Here is a 19,127-nt window from a genome sequence, read left to right as displayed (position 1 = left end):
AAAGTTAATTACAACTCTCTGGACAACCCGTTTAAGTCAGTAGAACATTTTTGTCTTTTCCATTCTGTGTCTCAGTACTCGATGACACTATGTAACTGTGGCCTGCTAGTTGGTTGGCTTTCACTTTTTAATAATATCATTCAAGTTGTGGAAATATCTAGGATGGAAGAAATTTCATACACTGACTTGCAACAATGGCATTTCAGAGGCGTTACTTGAAGCTCCTGTGCCCCAACTTACCTTGTGCTATTTAGAATGGTAGTAAATTTTACTTGGGAGAGGGACCTTTGGGACTTCCATGGTCCATGGCTCAGTAGTGGCTGCTTCTTCTACAGTATAGCTATATATTGCCCCTATAACTTTGCCCCTGCTGACATCCTATTACAGTGCCACACTGGAATTCATTTAGCTCTTTAGAGTGAGGGCTTACTCCTTACATGTTAAGTTGTACTTTCATTTGGCAACGTTTTGAGGTATATATAATGTTTTTATTTAGCATTTATTAATGTTTTTTGCGGGTCCATGTTACAATTCTATTATAATTTTTTGCATTTTGTTTTTATGGCGTTCACTCTGCATTAAAAATGGCATTACAATTACAGATATAGCATATTCATATTGGTTTTTATTATGTTTTACTGCTTTTTCAAGTAAAATGTACATTTTTCCAGGGGTCACCGTATTCTCATGCCTATAACTGTTTTTTTTTACAGTTTTGGTGACGGAGATATGTAATGGCTCTTTATTTGAGGGAAAAATTGTACCTTTTATTGGTACCAATATTTGGGATGTATGACTTTTTGATCACTTTTAATTGCTATTTTTTCAGAAAAGTGAGGTGACCAAGTATGTTATTTTGTGCATTGCGAAAAATATATTTTCTTTACAGCGCTCACTGAACGGGATAAATAACATGATTTTTTTGGATAATGGGGGGATATCTAATATTGTGGGGTTTTTTAAATGTAAAGATTTTTTTTTAAACTGTCCTGTAAAGGGAATTTGACCTGTGATCGCTGATCCCCAGCGCAATACAGCACATTGCACATAGGTTCCCTATGTGTAACAGGGAACGGCAGTCAGCAGGCCATTCCCGTTCCTCATGACAAGTCCTTGAATAGGAGCACAGGGAATCAGAGAGGTGATGGGAAGGGTGGGGGGCGTGATCTTGCTACTAGACTCCCTGGATGTCGTGATCTCTACTGCTCACAGCACCCAAGGGGTTCGTCACAGTTGGAGTATTTTCCAACTACATTGGCTAGTCACGAGTGCCGAAGGTAATGCTGCAGGCACAGCTCCTGAGCCTATGGCATTACCAAGCTGTACTATAAGAGCACTGAACATTAACAATAGCTTGGCTCGATATGATAGTATGGCACACAGTGTGAAGGGATTAAATAAAATTACGAGTCTGAATACCCATTTAATGCAGACTATGATAGAAACTTCAAACTAAAGTCAAAACTAACATTGTATCGCTGCTTAGCTGCAGACTTATCAGGGTGCCCATGATCATCCCATACACAACCAAATGTACCTACAATGGACATTTAGGAATCAGAACTGGACCATGAAACATGAGAAGGTGGCCTGATATGATGAATTTGAGGGTTTTAAAAAAAAAAAATCATCATGTGGACGTCAGATGCATTTGCACCACTTACCTGCTAAAACAACTGCACCAGGATACACTGTGGGATGAAGGCAAGCTATGCTCGGAGATATGTTCTATTGGGAAATCTTGGTTCCTGTAATTTACCTGGATCTAGAGGTTTTCAGTTGCAGGAAATAGACCACTGTGATGCCTCTCATGCTGACATCTGACCAGAACAACAGAGATTAATTGTCTGCCACATATACTTAGTAGCTGAACAATCAACCAACTGTAAGACAGAACAGGATGGCCTCAATAGAAAGCAACACCCTTCTCCCTTTTCAGTGTGCAGGAATGGTCAGGATCTTTGTTTACCTTGGCCTTGTATATGCAACATGTCTGTAGTCTGGGTACTGCTTGCCTTGCTTGTCCAGACAGAAATAAGATAACAGAAGTTCTATGAAGATGCATAATTAGCCATAGACAAGCTCACAATGAATAATATATGGGTTCTCTTTAAATAAGAACAATAAAACAGATTTTTAAGTCAAATATAAACTTTTATTTACATCACATGTTGGCATCAAGATATATGATTAAAGCAATGTAAATACAATATTTGCCAACTTCATATACCACCTCTAAAAATTATTAGTTACGAGATGATAATTTATGAGGCTGATCGTTTTCAAATAAAAGTTTAAAATACAGCAGCTTCTCTTACAGACATAACATTGCTTGCTTACATATTGCATCCTGTGATAACTAGACAGTAGTTACAGATTAGTCAAAGGTTTTCCAGCATTATGGTACTGTACTGATGTCAGATTGATATGTGTTCAACTCCCTGCACCCTCACTGATCAGCTGAATGAAGAAGCCACAGCATTCGGCTCCTTCACTGCTTACCAAGAACAATGCCATACCTTGTGTAATGGTTATGCTTGATACTGCAGGTCAGCCTCATTCACTTAAATAGGACTGAGCTTCAAAAAGGCCTAGTGACTGATGAATGCAACATCACTGGCTTGTGAAGTACAAGTAGCACTTACCTAAGCGCTTTCCCATTTGTTTGTTTGTTTTTCTGGCTCACTTCAGGAGTCAGGGGTGTTGAGCTGTCTTTGCCATTTTCAGTTTTATCCTCCCTTGGCCATGATCAGACTGCTACATGAAAACCAGGTCTAAGATCCCTCATTCAGGGCACTTTTCTTTGGAATATCTTTCCAAAGAATTTCCAAGGATTTAAAATGTATATTTGACAGGCCTAATTACGGGGGTACTAACATAATAAATGAAAAATATGATACCCTCACCAATCCCTGTGCAGTTTTTGATTCCTCACTGCTTTTCACTTCCAAATTTCTTCCAACACACACAAAAAAAGGCACCCAACAAATCATTGGCCATAGTGGTGACCCTCCTCAGTCAGAGAATAGACCGGAGGGGCATAGCCTGTGTATCCAGAGACACCTAGGCACCCCCATTCTGAGCCATAGTCAATAAACCCCTTAATGGGTTTTCCAAATCTATTATACTGTACATGTCCCCAGGATAAAAATAGAAAATGACAGACTGGACTCCTCTAAGAACAAATTGAATTGTGTGACCAACCACATGTTAACCCTTTCTGTGAGTGAATGAAATAACTACATTCTCAGGTACTCACATTAACATGTGACTCCTCTGCTTATGTATTATAAGATTCCATGAAGAAAACCACTGAACTACCATTGCAGTGTCCTCATATACATATTAGAGACCCAAATGCAGATGAACAGGTGCCATTCTACAAGAACGATTCATTAAGGCACCAAACCATATAAAAATAATGAATGCTGAGCTGGTTTCTAACATATTCACCTGAAAGAAAATGGCATCAGAGGAATTTTCTGAATGACACACCAGCAAAAGGTGAAATAAAACCCTAATGCCAAAAAGTGCAACTTCTTACTGATGTGGAGAACAACTAGTAAAGCACCGATTTTATACGGATTCATTTATGTATTATCTGTCGGTCACACAGTTCCTTCCATTCCCCATACAAATGCACCTTTCATTTAACCAAAGGAAAGTTTTTCATTCTTTGCTCCTCTTGTGTCAGATGAAGAACTGTTGCTTTTCCATCATTTGCATTGGTCTGTACTGTAAAGTGCACACTAGGGTGTGTAACATGTAAGGCTTTATCTAACAGAGTCTTTCATAAAATAAGAGATATGCTTGTGAGCTCAGCACTCTAGACTCAGAAACCATTTGTACATGTGTATCGCTGATGTAGACCCACTGACTGGAAGACGATGTGGCTCCATCCTTCAATACTGCAAAGAAAAAGAAAGGTAAATCATTGTGCCATAAATAACGTAGCTCTTTATGTTGGTTTAGGTGTAGGTTGGTTTAGGTAGGTTGGTTTAGGCCCCATTCACACGGGGCAAGAAGGGGCAGATTTTGGCGCAGAATCCACGTCATAATCCGCCCCTCACAATGGTGGTCTATATAGACCACTAGCGTTATTTTTTCCACTAGTAGCATGTTGCCACTAGCGGAAAAAAGAAACGAGCTTCCCTTTCTTCAGGTGTATTCATCAGCCGCGGTGTCCGACACCGACAGCACCCTCCGGACTAGGCCCATTCATTTGTGCCTAATCCGGAGCGGAAAGCCGAGATGGGATGCCGTGCACTGCACCGGCATCCCATCACGGCAGCCGCGATGGAATATGCACACGCGTAATTGCGTGTGAGCTAGCCCTTATATTGTGAGATTATACTTGAGATTGCCTTTGCTGGGGTCAAGGGACATGTGTCTGTTTTATCAAAACAGCACACAGCAGCAGATAGGTGTAAGCTGACACTGGTCACGTAGCTGGTAAACAGAAAAGAAAACCGCAACAATAGAAAATCATTGCCTGTCCGGCACTTACTAGACATTAATCAACCTTAGCTGTGTTTGAGGCGTTGTGCAGGATTTTGAAAACCCTGATGCTTTCTTCTTCTCAGGAAGTAACATGTCATGTCTGTTGCTCATATAGCTATGCTGCAACTCTGTCCTATTCATTTTAATGAAATGGAGATGTCAAAATGCCATGTGGACAACGGACGTGACGTCACATGCTAACAAGAAGAAAGTAGCTAAGTTTTCAAAGGCCTGCACAATCCCTTTAAATACCCACCCTGACAAATATATTAACTGGCATGTGAGGCCCTGTGCCTGCTACTACACATTGGAGAGGAACATGAGAGAAATATACCTTACTTCTCAACAAACCTGCACAAGTGTCACAACACAAAAACACACAATCCTACTGTCCTATGCATAATATGTTTTTGTCAAAATTGTAATATGTTCTGAACCCGAAAACATACCTCCAGGGGTGCACCACTAATGAAGTGGAGTGAGGCGGCCTCCTCAGGTTGCAATATTGGAGGGGCGACAATTATAATACAATTTTATTTTTTTACTTAAACTAGTCCAAGACAGGCCACTCTGAAAATAAAACTGAGCGGAGCTGTCCTGGGCTGGCTTAGACCTCTGTGTCTCAGCGCAGGCGGCGATGCTAAGATGTCATCATACCTCCTGCGTTGATACGCAGACATCTTATGTGCGGGTGAAGAAGAGGAGACGTGGCGGCAGCTCCATCAAGGGATTGCAGGTAGGTGAGGATATCTTTTTTTGTTTTTAACAGGCTGCTACCTGCTGGAGTCCCCAGATTAGGGCTAATCTGAATATTACTGGGGTTGCAGTTTGTGACTGAGTTTAAAATTAGCCTCTTTGCGGATTGTGTTTTTCTAACCCTCACTAACCCCCAAACTTCTCTCCCAAACCTCATGGGTACTCTTAGGGACTCTTAAGTCAGGGTCAATAGGATAGTAACATAAGGAACTAACCAGATGAATGCTTTCCACTACTGATGTGTTCAAATGTCTTTTTGGAAGGTATTCTGATCTTCACATATGCAACATAATGACCTCCTTTCATTGATCCACTGTGCTCTACTACTCCATAAAGACTGTACAAAATGCGCTTTTCCTCAGATACATTCTATAGAAAGAAGAAAAAAAATAGTTATTACATGAAAATTCTGTCTGGCATATGTTTCTATTACAGGCTGCTCTATGCAGTCTGTAATACAATTGCCAGTATTTTACAATGCGTTAGTGATAAAAGCCCCTGGGGTCTAAAAATTAAAAGTAAAAAAAAAAAAAATTTAAAAATTCAAATCTCTCCTCTTTTCCCTAGACCACATATAAAAAAAACCTTGAAGTGTAACTTCCATTTTTTGTTAATTTTTTTCTATTAAGTCATGGGCGTTTGGTGAATATACTGTCAGAGTCTGAGGGTGCTAGGCGGGGTGGCATAGACACACAAGTCCAGTTTCTTTAGTCCAAAACAAAGGTGGAGTTTTATTATCACTCAAAAATACAGTGCAGCAACAAAAGGTAACATTACAAAAATAAATACCTGCTCAGCTAGGCTCTAACTAAACATAGAATAGCCAAGCTCTGCCCAAAGTCTGCTGCTGGAGCTGACTTCTTAAGCCTCCTTGATGAGCAGACTCTCTGCAGCTGAGTCGCTGCTGGAACATCCCCAAAATGTGGACTGGAGGGGGGTGGAATGACAGGTCCCACAACTTACCTGCCATTCCTAAAAATACAGCCCAGTAACCGGAACTCTGAAATAACCCTCAGCAGACAATAGTTATCTGCTGAGAAACGTTCTTTCTTGAGTTTTCTCATCTCACACACCTTAGTAGTCTGGGTGAGATGTACACCCCCTCCATTACCTGACCAGCAATCGGCTTACAATACTTTATTAGCTTACTATACACACACAAAAAATTAACTTGAATTCAAATGAATTCCTTCTCAACAGTCAATGTAATATGGCAGAGGTAGAGTATTTAAAATATGCTGGCTGATCAGGAGCTGAGCAGCCACCATGGTGACTGATTCTCTGCTCTATTATACAGCAGAGACCCGGCTCTAATGCCCACAATCAGTGCCTGCACTGATTGCAGGCATTAAGGTCGCCAGCACCTTGGTTGAAGTTGTCTGGTGTACAATTTTGTGGGGTTGGCATCCTGTTACCATGACAGCTAGGAGCCTATAGAAACGCATGTCTCCTATTCAATATGTTATCCCCAGAATTGTACCAAAACATAGAATACAGGTGACATATAATGTTTGGCTGCAGAGCAAACACAAAAATAAAAACAAAGCCTGTAACATAATCGCACAAACTTGGACTTGGAATTTGAACTTAATATTCAGCAGTTCATGCCAAATATAAAATAACATTCTGGACTGTGTTTTAAACCAGTGGCAGTGACGTCTCTAATTATTTTACAATTAGTACTTTAACCCTTTTCTCGCCAAGAACGTCAGCTCTACGTCCTCCCAGGGTGGCACCACAGTAGCGGAGGACGTAGCTACTACGTCCTCCCTACTAATGCCAATATCTTTGGACTGCATAAAGATATCTTGATGCTTTAAAATGCATTTTAAAGAGGGGAATCTCCTCTTTAAAATGATAACAAGTACTTGATGATAGAATTTATACTATTGGAGTGATTCACTGTTGAACACGCTGTTTGGCATAGAGATCCAACTGCAGATCTCAATTCCCGACAGCGTTTTAACAGTGAATCACTCCAGAAGTATAAGTTCTATCATCAAGTGCTTGTTATTTTAAAGAGGAGATTCTCCTCTTTAAAATTAATTTTAGAGCATCAAGATATATTCATGCATCCCAGAGATATAGGGCTCTAAATTGTCTCCCCCTCCTGTTTAAACAAGCAACTTACGAACTGTAAAAGGAAGAGGAGGGGGGAGGAGGGTGCAGCGTGCACAGAGACAGAGAAGCAATCTGATCTTTCTGCACAACCTGTATGTGACCCCAGGAGAAGGGGATTCAGTCCCTATTTCCCCCCTCCTGTCAATCAGAGAGCATACTATACTTTTGTCTCTGATTGTCACATACAGGTATAATGTAATTTCCCCCTGAGCTTTACTAGAGGGGTATTCTTATGCTATACCCTCTGAACATAACCAGGAAGTTTATTGGCGCGGTGACCCAGATGTTTACCATTGTCCAGGTCGCAGCGCTAAAAAAAATGTTGACCAAACACACAACTTATACACAAAATCATGAATAAAGTTTACATTTCACCCCATCCCTGTCCTGTCTATACTTGAGCTTTCTACAGTAAAATACGTCTCTAGTGATATCCGTTACACGCTAAAATAATAGTAATAACGATTATCACTAGAGATGAACGTATAGTTTGCAAAAATTTTTATAGGGAGATGGAAAATAATATTTTTATGTACATTTTATTTTAAGTCCTATTTAATTTGCATGCACAAAATGGGATGGCGCATTTCTGCGATTTTGGTGTTTCTTTAACACCCGCACCTGTAAATATATACATGTGTGGTATGTATGAACTCCTCACATATTGCAGTTTTTTGGAAAGTACATTTTGTTTGATGAAAGGAATTGCTTGAGCTGCACTTTAGTGGCAAATGTGAGCTTTTGTGCAATTTTTGCTAGCAATCTCTGTTTGCCGCAATGTTGCATGAAGGTGGTTGTATATATGAAACATTAAGTTGTGTTTTTATATACGGTATGTTGTGTTAGATTTTGGTGTCACAGTTTGCTAGGTGCAGTATAGCTTTTGAACATATTAGTGAATAACAGCAAAATCCTGCTTGCCTTCTGTATTCGTGTTTTTGGGAGTCCGAGCTCTTGTTGTAGTTGATGTTTGCGGTACATATAGTATATATACACTTTGTATACACCTTAAGCTATTATTTTAAATGTATTTTGTATATGAATGTGAGATTGAACATGAGTTTTAGGTGAAAATATGTGTTTTAGTGCATTTTTTTAAAAAATGTTTTGTGTTTGTCACAAAGCTGCATGAAGGTAGATGTGGCTATCGATGACCCATTAAGACATTTGTAATCTTCAGGTTGTCTACTTTCAAAAAATATATAGGGTTTAGGGGTTCACTTACTTTTCATGGTGCGTAATCCCTACATTTTATAGGATGATACTTTTGTAACATTTCCAGCTTCAAAGCAGATTTTTGTTCCTTCCAGTTCTGGTGATTTTCTGAAGACAAGTGCATGCGGGTGTAGGCTATAGTGATATGAATTAACTCTGCACATGTTGAACTCATTTTTAGGAGCTTTGGTGCATATAATTTTTGGTTTGGTTTCCGCTTTTAGCAACTAATATACATTTATTTGCATTTTTTCATAAAACATTCACTTTAAATCAAAATGGCATGAAGGTGCCTGTTTGTATACAGTACCAAGTGGCATTCTGACAATGCTGCAGGTGTCTACTTTAAGAGAATATATAGGTATGGGGGGGGGGGGGTTGGATGACTTTCAATGTTGCAATTTAGGTTTGATTTATCCATCTCAAAACTGTGGAAATTGCTCTGGCTACTGGAGGTGCAAAATTTCCAGAGACCCTTGGCAGTGAAAGGGTTGATTAGTACTTGGCAGCATAGGAAAGCTGAGAATCTCAGCTTTATTAAGATAACAGAAACATTTTTCTAGGTGGCATAAAACCAAAGCTACAGATATAAAAATTTTCACCAAACATATCCTAACTGTATAGCAAAAATGTATAAAAGCTATATTTTAAACATATACACATTAGATAATCATGTGTCTGAAAAAGCCTGGTCTACAAACTTAAAAAAATGTTTTTTTCTATATAGTGAATGCCATCAATGGAAAAATCAAACGTGTCAAGGCGTTTTTTTTTTTTTTTTTAAATAAAATGTAATGAAAGCAATAGACATTCCCCAAAATGTTGTAACTAAAAAGTACACATGGCCCCTGCAAAACAAGACGCCTTATGCATACACAGAGATATATAAAAAAAAAAATCGGTGTCACAATATGGCGACTCGAAGATTTTTTTCTTTTTTGCAGTTTTGGAAAAAAAAAAAAAAAAGCCCTATATAAATTTAGTATTGCCAGAATTGTACTGACCCATAGAATATAGGGGACATTTAATTTAGGCTACACAGTGAATGCCATAAAAACAAAATCCATAGGAATTTTGCAGAAATGCAATTTATGCACGTTTCGGACATAAAATATAGTAAATTTGCTAGGTCACAGGCAGTCAGACCCTCTATTGATAAGCCCCCACAAAACTTATATGTGAAAACGGATTCCGACAAACAGTTCTAAACAGAAAACTGATATAAAACAGTGTTATAAATTTCCCCAGTGTGTTATCTTCATACAACACAGATCTGTTTACCTAATAAAGCACATTAGGTGGCCATAGTAGGTGTTCCTCTAGCAACCAGGGGAATGTCTGCTCCAGCAAAAAGAAAATTTGAGGGTAGGAAAGCCCAGACAGGTGCTGGTAAGGAATCAAGGGAATCAATTATTGGAAGAATAAGACTAAGAATAGCAAACAGTTTGTTGTCTACTGGGTGCTTCAAATTCAATATATCACAGATTGTGTTGACAGATTACTGGGAGTGGCTGGTGAAGACCCATTGGTCATGGTACACATTGGCACGAATGACAAACAGGTAGGTGGAAGGTCTTAAAAAAAAGAATTTTAGGGAGTTGGACAAAGCTTAAGGCAAGGACCTCAAAGGTAGTATTTTCTGAAATGCTAACTGAACCACCGACTACACAGTAGAAACAGAGGGAGACTAGTGAGTTAAACAAGTGACTCAAGCTGGTGCAGGTAGGAGGGATTCTTGTAGAACTGAGCCGAGTTCTACGTTGCCTACAGGCTCTTCAGTAGGAATGGGCTGCACCTCAATGAGGAGAGTGCAGCTGTGTTGGAGGAGATGAGGAGATGGCTATTCAGAATGTTTAAACTAGGAAGTTTGGTGGAAGTTCACAAATGATATAGAAGGGGAGAAGAGTATAGATGGTGACAGGAGGATAAGGAATGCAGCCTCTTATAAGCTGCAGGATCTGGGTCCTCTAGCAGCTCATGCAGTTCCCCAGCCCCTTGTGGTCCATGTGACTGTAGGGTTGAAAGTGAAGCCGTATCATAGTAGGTTCCATAGCTGTGTATACAATGATTGGGAAGGCAGGGATAAATAAATAAATACAAAATAAACCATCTCTGCCTTTCCTATAGGAGCTCTAGCAGTAGTCATGCTTCTGCAACTGCACGATTGGAAGTATTAGGAGAAACAAACTTACAAAGAGAATTTTCCCATAAGGGAAGCAAAACACTAAAGAGCCAAAACGACAATTTTTCCGCCTCCCATAAAAATGTGGATAAAAACCTATCAAAGCAATGGACATTGCCCAAATTGGTAGAAATAAAAAGCACGGTACATCTCACCCAGCAAAAAGACAACACTTTATGCATCCCCCAAACAAGCAAATAAAAGCTACTACAAATTTGATGACTCCAAGAATTATTATTTTTTTTTTTTTTATACAAAGTTTTGGAATTTTTTTAAGGAGTTAAAGAGGACCTTTCACCATTTTGCCCATAGGCAGTTCCATATACTGCCGGAAAGCTGACAGTGCGCTGAGTTCAGCACACTGTCGGCTTTCCCGATCTGGGCCCGGTGTGAAGAGCTTATGGTCCGGTATTGTAGCTCTTCTATGGTCAGAAGGGCATTTCTGACAGTCAGTCAGAGACGTCCTTCTTCACAGCACAGCCAATCGCGCTGTGCTGTGAGAGCCGGGAGGAACGCTCCCCTCCCTCTGCTCGCAGTACTCGTCCATAGACGAGCATTATCAGGGAGGGAGGGGGCGTTCCTCCCGGCTCTCACAGCACAGCGCAATTGGCTGTGCTGTGAAGAAGGACGTCTCTGACTGACTGTCAGAAACGCCCTTCTGACCATAGAAGAGCTACAATACCGGACCGTAAGCTCTTCACACCGGGCCCACATCGGGAAAGCCGACAGTGCGCTGAATTCAGCGCACTGTCAGCTTTCCGGCAGTATATGGAACTGCCTATGGGCAAAATGGTGAAAGGTCCTCTTTAAATGGTAAAAAACCAAACAAACAAATAAAACAATAGAAATTTGGAACCACCATAACCATACCAAACCACAGAATACAGGTGACATGTCATAAAACACATAAAAAAGCCCATAAAAAAAGTTGCCAAATGGAGATTTTCTCCACTCCCATCTCATTATAATAATTTTTTCCCAGCTTCCCAGTACATTGTACAGAGTGTTAAATGATACCACTAAGAGGTACAAGTTGCCTCACAATAATAAAGCCCTGATATGGCCCTCAACATAAAAAAATATATATATATATATTTTTTTTTTTAAGTGTTTTTTTTTTTTTTTTTTTTTTTTACTTTTAGAGGGTGGGGAGTCAAAAAAAAAAAAAGAAAAATGCCTGACTGCAAAGGGATTAAAACAAAAGTACACACATGGAATGGGATATTTTTAAAAACATCTTAAATACGGTCTGGAAAGGAATATACGGTATGGGAACAAACACGTTAGGAACAATCGGGAAGGAATTGTTTCTCCTGACATGGGTCAATTGGCATCAGCCTCATGGTTGTTTTTTATTTTTTGCCTTCCTCTGGATCAACACGGTAGTGTTATAGGTTGGACTTGATGGACCTGTGTCGTCATTCAACCTTATGTACTATGTTACTAAGTTGGGGGTACAGTCCCTCCCCTGGTGACAAAACTCATTATTTTCAGACTATAGATTTAATTTTGAATATATTTCCTGTATATGATTATGAGAGCTGTCATATTAAGAACATTTATTTGTATGATTTACAGTAGTGATTCTCAACCTATAGTAAGCATACCCTGGGGGTTATCCCTGCAGCTAAGAACCACTAGTCTATAGTACATGTTGCACTGCATGCAGGCCCCCATGACCAGGATGGGTACCTGAGAAATGGCTGGGGCACCATGCCCTCTTTAGAAGAGCAAGGAGTGCTTCCATCAGTACTGTATTAGTACAACAGTGTATAGCACCGAGCATGTACACAACAGTATACATGAATCGGACAACCTGTACAGAAAGGTACTACAGTGTGTGATTCTGGCAGGGTGTAAATTCTTCATAGCTCAGACTGTTCCCTTATTTTGGTAACTCAGGTTAAAAAACACTATAAACAAATAATGTAATGAAACTGCAGACTCAAGTTTTCAGTATAGTTTGTTCCCCAATGGTAGCTTCAGAGAACAGGTTAACAGAAAACTGCAATGCTTTAGTTCTTGTTAACCTGTTCTCCACCAACTATAACCAATGAATGTAATTGTAAACCCCATTCGGGACCACACACTGTGGCAGCGCTCATTGTCCTGCTCTCTCCCCTCCTTAGCTGCTTCACAGTGAGCAATGTTCAATCTCTTGTGACTACAAGTCACAGCTGAGGCACCCCTAGGGGAGCAGTGCAACTCCATTCTCTAACATTAATGAAGGAGTAGCAGGGCAACCCAGCAATCTTTGGTTGCACAATGGGAGCGACTGCCAAACTAGGCCTAACCTAATCGTTTATTGAACTGCTGCCAGTCCTATTAAACTACTGCCAGTCCTATTAAAGTAATAGGAGTAACTCAGCAGTTCCGACCACTGCACAGTGGTGCTTAAGGTGAACTGCAACACTGGTCCTATTAGTGGAATAGGAGTGGCACTGCGCATGCTGCCTGTCCATTAGCAGTTTCTGGTAACCAGAGACCACTAGAACAGGTGATCTGTGCGGGGTCATGGTGTTGCACCGCGACAGATTACATAATGATGAACTATCTATTGAATATGCCATCAGTATGAGAATTTGATTTGGAGCCAGGAAATCCCTTTAACTTCTAAGCATCGTCTTTATCAGTAGTTTTATCTGCTGTTGGTGTCATATACCACAGGTTATACTTAGCCACTGCTAGCTATAAGACTACTGATATATGTTAAATAATTGTGAAACATGCAATTCTCGACTAAGGAAGATTACATTCACCAAAATATGCAGTGTAAGCAACAAATCATATGCAACTCAGTGAATTACAACTACATACCTTGCAGGTCACAGAACAAAATGGAGCCAAGTCTAATAGGAAAGGAAAGTCCACATGCCTATTGATTTTACGGAGCGTTAACCCATTCTGCAATGAAACAAATGTTGCTGTTATACATTTTAGTATGTAGAAGACAAATAGAAAGAAGCATGGTTTCATAATGTACGGTGAAGTTAAATCTACATTTAAGGCTATGGTCACATCTGTAGCAAGCAATTGGATTTTTATACTCACTGTAAAATCCCTTTTTTGGTGAATTCATTGAGGAAACGCTTGTGGACCCCCCAAACGGTATACCCAAGCGGTGAGCAATGGAAGCACACGGACCCCAAAGACCATAATGGGATCCGTGTGTTTTCTGAGCGGTGTCCGCACGAATCATGCAGAGAGGAAAGTAGTTTATGAAGTACTTTTCTCTCCGCATGTTCCATCCACCAATCATCCACCTAGACTATCCACGGTTGCACAGCACTCATCACTGAACAAGTCTGTATGTCTGAGCCCACTGCAACAGTTTCTACTTGTGAGCACTGTGGAGAGCGTGTAGTCCACCCGAGCAGAGTCAACTTCTTTTTTTTTTTTTTTTTTTAAATTGTAATATTTATTGAAGGTTTTCATAATTTTTTACAAACAAGAACAAAAGGGAAAAGTTAAACCGTAGTACTGCAAGGTGAAACAATAAACCAACAGTGAGAAAACAACAGAGAGGGGCGGGAGGCAGAGGGAAAGGGGAGGGAGGAGTCACAAACCATGCAAAGCACAGTGGGCATCTCAGGAAAACCATACAGCTCAGAAAGCATCAAGGGCATTGTTCAGGGAGGCGGTTAGGTATTCTAAACTGCGTATGTCTTTCAGAAGGGCTATGAGATCAGGGCCTGTGGGGGGAGAGGAACATCTCCAATGGAGAGCAATAAGCATCTTAGCAGCTATACACATATAGAGGAACAACTTTGAGGTCTGCCCACCCAGGTGATTTGAGGGAGGTTAAGTAAATATACAATTGGGTCAAGTTCAACACCTTGGATAAAGAGAGCATCCGACAGAGACTTAACCTCCTGCCAAAAAGGGCAAATGAGGGAGCAGTCCCAAAAAATGTGATAAAGTGAGCTCAGTTTAGTTTGACAGTGCCAGCACTGGGGAGGCAATCTAGAATTGAGTGAGTGAAGCAACGTAGGAGTATAGTACCAGTGCATGAGTATTTTGTACTGGGTCTCACAAAACGTAACACAGGTGGAGGATTTAGCTGCACGAGACCATATAACCTGCCACTGGCCAGGTGAGATCTGCTTTCTCAATGCCTCAGACCACTTGGTCATACATTTATGGGAAATCGAGGGCCGCCCCTCAGGGGAGGAGAGAAGCCTATAAATGAAAGATATCAGTCCAACTGTGGAGGTGCCCGCACGACATAACCTTTTAAAGGTGATCGGTGGGGAAACTCTAAGAGAGCCAAATTGAGAGACCATAAAGTGAGCTATCTGCTGGTAATGAAGCCATTCTGAGGGAGGTAAGTGTAGTTCTAAGGTAAAGTAAGCAAAGGGCCTGAGCTCCATAGTCCTCGGGTCAACTAAATCAGCAAATCAGAAAATACTTAAGCAGCTCCATGGCCTAACCATCACTGCTGTTAGTCCAGTAGGAAGGAGTGGGTTGTACAGAAAAGAAACCATAGAGGAGGACGGGGAAGCTAGGGGGAATAGTTTAGAGCAGGTGAGCCAAATTGCGCGTGTGAAACGAATAGGGCCTAAAAGGAGAGCCGAGGGAAGGGGGGGGCGGGACCACAAAAAGGCTTTGGGGTGAGTCGAAGCTAGCCAGAGCTTCTCAATCTCAGCCCATTTCGTATAGGCTTGGGAGGCCAGAGTCAACTTTTTGTATACCTAGTGTCAGTCTCCTAGTGGCCGAGCCTATACCCCATTCTGCCGTATTCCCCAATAATATTAAAAAGAAATTCTGTTTTTCTGTTCTATCATAGCAACACAGAAACTGAATGGATGTTAAAGATGGATCTGTTAGATGCTGGAAATCCAATTGAGCCTGATAGATCTCATTTACTATAATGGGGTTTCAGATTTAGCAGGGGCGTAACTATCAGGGTAGCAGCGGTAGTGGCAGCCACAGGGCCCGGGACATTAAGAACTCGGCGACAGTTGCTACCTCTGCATTTTTTATTTTTTAATAGGCCATTACCGGTTGGAGTTATTCCAGACAGTAACGGGCCCTATTTATTTACCAATCCTGGCAGGGGCCGGAATCAGTAAGTGATGCCGCGGGCCCCACAAACACTATTATTATACTCAGGGGTCTTTTCAGACCCTGGAGTATAATGATCAGAGGCCCAAGAGAGGTAAGGGAACATAAAAAAAACACTGTTACTTATCTCTCCGGGCTCCAGACAGACTTCGGGCCTACTTGTGTGACGTCCCTGATGTCAAATGACCAGGGCCTGAATCTGGGTTCATGTGACATCCCGGATGTCATTGAAGATGGCCAACACTACCGAGGAGTGCTTCGGAGCCAGGGAGAGGTAAGTAACAGTGTTTTATATGTTGGTATCTCCCCTCGGTCTCCGATAATTATACTCTGGGGCATAATAATGTGTGCAGGGGCCACTATGAGGCATAACAGGGCATGCAGGGGCCACTATTTTCCTAGATGAAAACGCTGAGTTTGCAGGACTTTTATGTCTGTGATTTTTGACAAAATCCATGCAAGAGGCTCCCAACAGAATCATTAACACAGCCTCACCTACATTTTGTATTTACACCCATGCATATTTGTGCTGACATTGCATTTGCATATAAAAATGTGTTTTAGCATGTCCAAGGTTTGCATCATACCTGACAGAATCTTTTCAAGTGCAAAATGAGATTTGCTGGAACTGAAGATATTAAGAGTTGCTTTCGAGCATTTGTGTACACACTGTCTCGCTTCTCCTCTAAAAGAAGGGAATAAAATGATACATCAGAGTAAATGGCTTATAAACAATAGCCATGAAGAAAAAAGACATGGACCGCACATCCCAGTCTTATACATTGATCTAGTGCTTCTCAGCAAATTTTACAATAATGAACATGAGGTTCTTAATATACATATTGATCAAAGTGTATAAGCCCACTAGCCACTTCACGGCAACCTCTTTATAGTGGGTCCCTACTCTACTGAGTGCGGCACTGAGCAGCAACCACTACCACCGCAATACAGCGCACACAGGGGGAGCGACCCAGCAGCCTAGCTACACCCATGCTGCCAGGCTAAGCCCCCAGACTCTGGGCCACATCGCACCACAGCAATAGCAGACATCTCACTGCTCTGCACCATGTGAGCAGATCACAAAAACGTTTGCCTTACCATATGGAGTCAAAGTCTGTCCCCTCATTTTTTTTGTTTTACCTTGGTATCAGCACTCCCCTCATTTGGCCCAGATGTTTTTAAATAGCAGGAGACTGCAATAGGCACCGACCTACTAGCTCTCAGTCCTCTGACTGAAGCAATATGGTAAGGTGATTTATTTTTTAATCTGTTCACATAGTGCGGTGCTTCATGGTGTCTGACGCTACTTTGGTGCTGTGCCTGTGGGGTGCTCCACAGCCTGGGGGCTTGGTCTGAGTCACATCCCTTGTGAGCGCTGCATTTCGGAGGTGGTAGTTTGTGTGCAGCGCCACACCAAGTACAGTAGGGACACACTATACAGTGGTCGCCGTGAAGTGGCTAGTGGGCTTATGCATGTTGATTAATATGTATACTAAGAACCTCATGTTCATTTTTTGTAGCTATTGCTGAAAAGCATTAGAACAATGTATAAGATTGCGATGTGTGGGCCATGTCTTTTTTTCTTTAAAAGTGTAACTAATTTATTACATCAAAAATTCCAAATGTAGGACAAGCATTGGAAGAGAAAAATCAGAGAGATTCAACTGTAGACTATCAACATCATTATTACAAATATTCTGACAATCTGCCAGTTCTCCATGCTCTAGTGACTGCCACCTCCCCTTTCATTTTTTTACCAGATAAAGCACTGTACATATTGTAGTGACAATGCCTAGTACTGGTGACTACCACATCTTTTTCAACGTTTAGCACAGGGGTTCTCAACCACCGGTTCGTGGACAAGTACCAGGCTGCTGGGTTCTTTTTGCTAGTCCGCAGGGCGGGGTGACGGGCTGGCCTCGGTCTTTTTTTTTTTAAAACTCGTTTTATTGAAGAGTGCATAACAGAGCAAATCATACATTTGAAGAGAATAGAATGGAAGCACAAATCCTACTAATATTATAAATGTGAAAGTTTGTGTGTTTGGATGTTTGTGAGTTTGGATGTTTGTTCCTCAATCACGCTAAAACGCCTGGACGGATTTGCGTGCAATTTTCTACAAACATAGTTTTCCCTATCTGGACCAGGACCTGGCATTGGGTAGTTCAAACAAATCAGACAGCCCAGGATTGTCCCATAAAAGGGGTCTTCACGGGGGTGTCTGAATATGAGGATACCTTCTGAGCCTGTTTCCAGGCCTGTGTTGCCAAGGCATGGATGGGCAGCAGCCGACCTCTAAACAACCGAGACTGGTCCAGAACCAGCCACAATACGCGTAAGAACAGGTGGTGAGCCAGGTGCGCCTCAGGTCCCGAGAGCCGGGTCGGTGAGAGCCAGGGTTTGATAAAATGGAGCTGCCCCGCTAAATAATAGAGAAGTAGGTCAGGGAGTGACTCACCCCTAAGCTGTTTCGGCCTCTGGAGAGCGGATAGGGCTGGCCTCAGTCTTACGCTGGGTTCGCACCAGCGTTCGGAGTCTGTAGTCAGGTTTCCGTTTTCTGCTGGCAGAACACGGAAACCTGTCAGACCAGATCCGGCCGTGAGCGCCGGTGAGCGTTTTGAGCTCTCTCCGGCGAAACAGGTTTTTTTAACCCGGACACAAAGTCCTATATGTCCGACTCTGTGTCTGGTTAAAAAAAACGGTTTCGCCGCAGAGAGCTCAAAACACTCACCAGCGCTCACGGCTGGACAATTTTCAAACCCATTTTCAGGCAGGAAACGGAAACCTGTAGGAACGCAGACCGGGCGCAGATGTGAACGAGCCCTTAACTGGATACGTCGAGCTAGGCCACATTGCTATGGTAATGTATAAACTATTGGGTAGTGCTGCATCCTGTAGTTGCTAATGACTATAGCAACATGGCCTAGCACAAAGTATACAGCTTTGGTGTCGCTTACCATAGCAACGTGGCCTAGCGCGAAGTATCCAGTGTCTAGAGACTCGCCATGTCCGCTCAGATGCTCATGTCACACCCACCTGCCCCACAGATCATCTCAGCGGAGAGCCTTCCTGTCCACACAATGGAGACAGTCTATAACCCCGCCCCCATATGACCAAATCCCTGCCCATGCCTGACCCTGCCAGGCCATGGAAAAATGGTCTCGCTGGAAGCCGATCCCTGGTCCAAAAAAGGTTGGGCACTGTATATATTGTAGTGACAATGCCATCCCCATGGAGGTGAAGAATTGTAACATCAAGAAAATAAGAAAGTTGCATTACTTTTCATTTA

General features: G+C 41.7%; 1 protein-coding gene across 1 annotated transcript in view; it reads right to left on the bottom strand.

Moving 5' to 3' along the window:
• Window positions 1-2,668: 2,668 nt before the first annotated feature.
• The window catches only part of USP45 (ubiquitin specific peptidase 45), a 113,118-nt gene continuing 96,659 nt past the window's right edge, over window positions 2,669-19,127 (bottom strand). The window contains exons 15-18 of the mRNA XM_075268193.1: window positions 16,426-16,523; window positions 13,592-13,678; window positions 5,472-5,625; window positions 2,669-3,908 (exon numbers count right to left, since the gene is read on the bottom strand). Coding sequence (XP_075124294.1) covers window positions 3,778-3,908; window positions 5,472-5,625; window positions 13,592-13,678; window positions 16,426-16,523 — 470 coding nt within the window. The 3' untranslated portion in view covers window positions 2,669-3,777. The remainder of the gene's footprint in view (window positions 3,909-5,471; window positions 5,626-13,591; window positions 13,679-16,425; window positions 16,524-19,127) is intronic.

Source organism: Leptodactylus fuscus, chromosome 3, assembly GCF_031893055.1.
Source record: "Leptodactylus fuscus isolate aLepFus1 chromosome 3, aLepFus1.hap2, whole genome shotgun sequence".
NCBI classification, from domain to species: domain Eukaryota; kingdom Metazoa; phylum Chordata; class Amphibia; order Anura; family Leptodactylidae; genus Leptodactylus; species Leptodactylus fuscus.
Note: the sequence above shows the minus strand (reverse complement) of the source record. Positions and strands in the feature narration are given on the sequence as shown.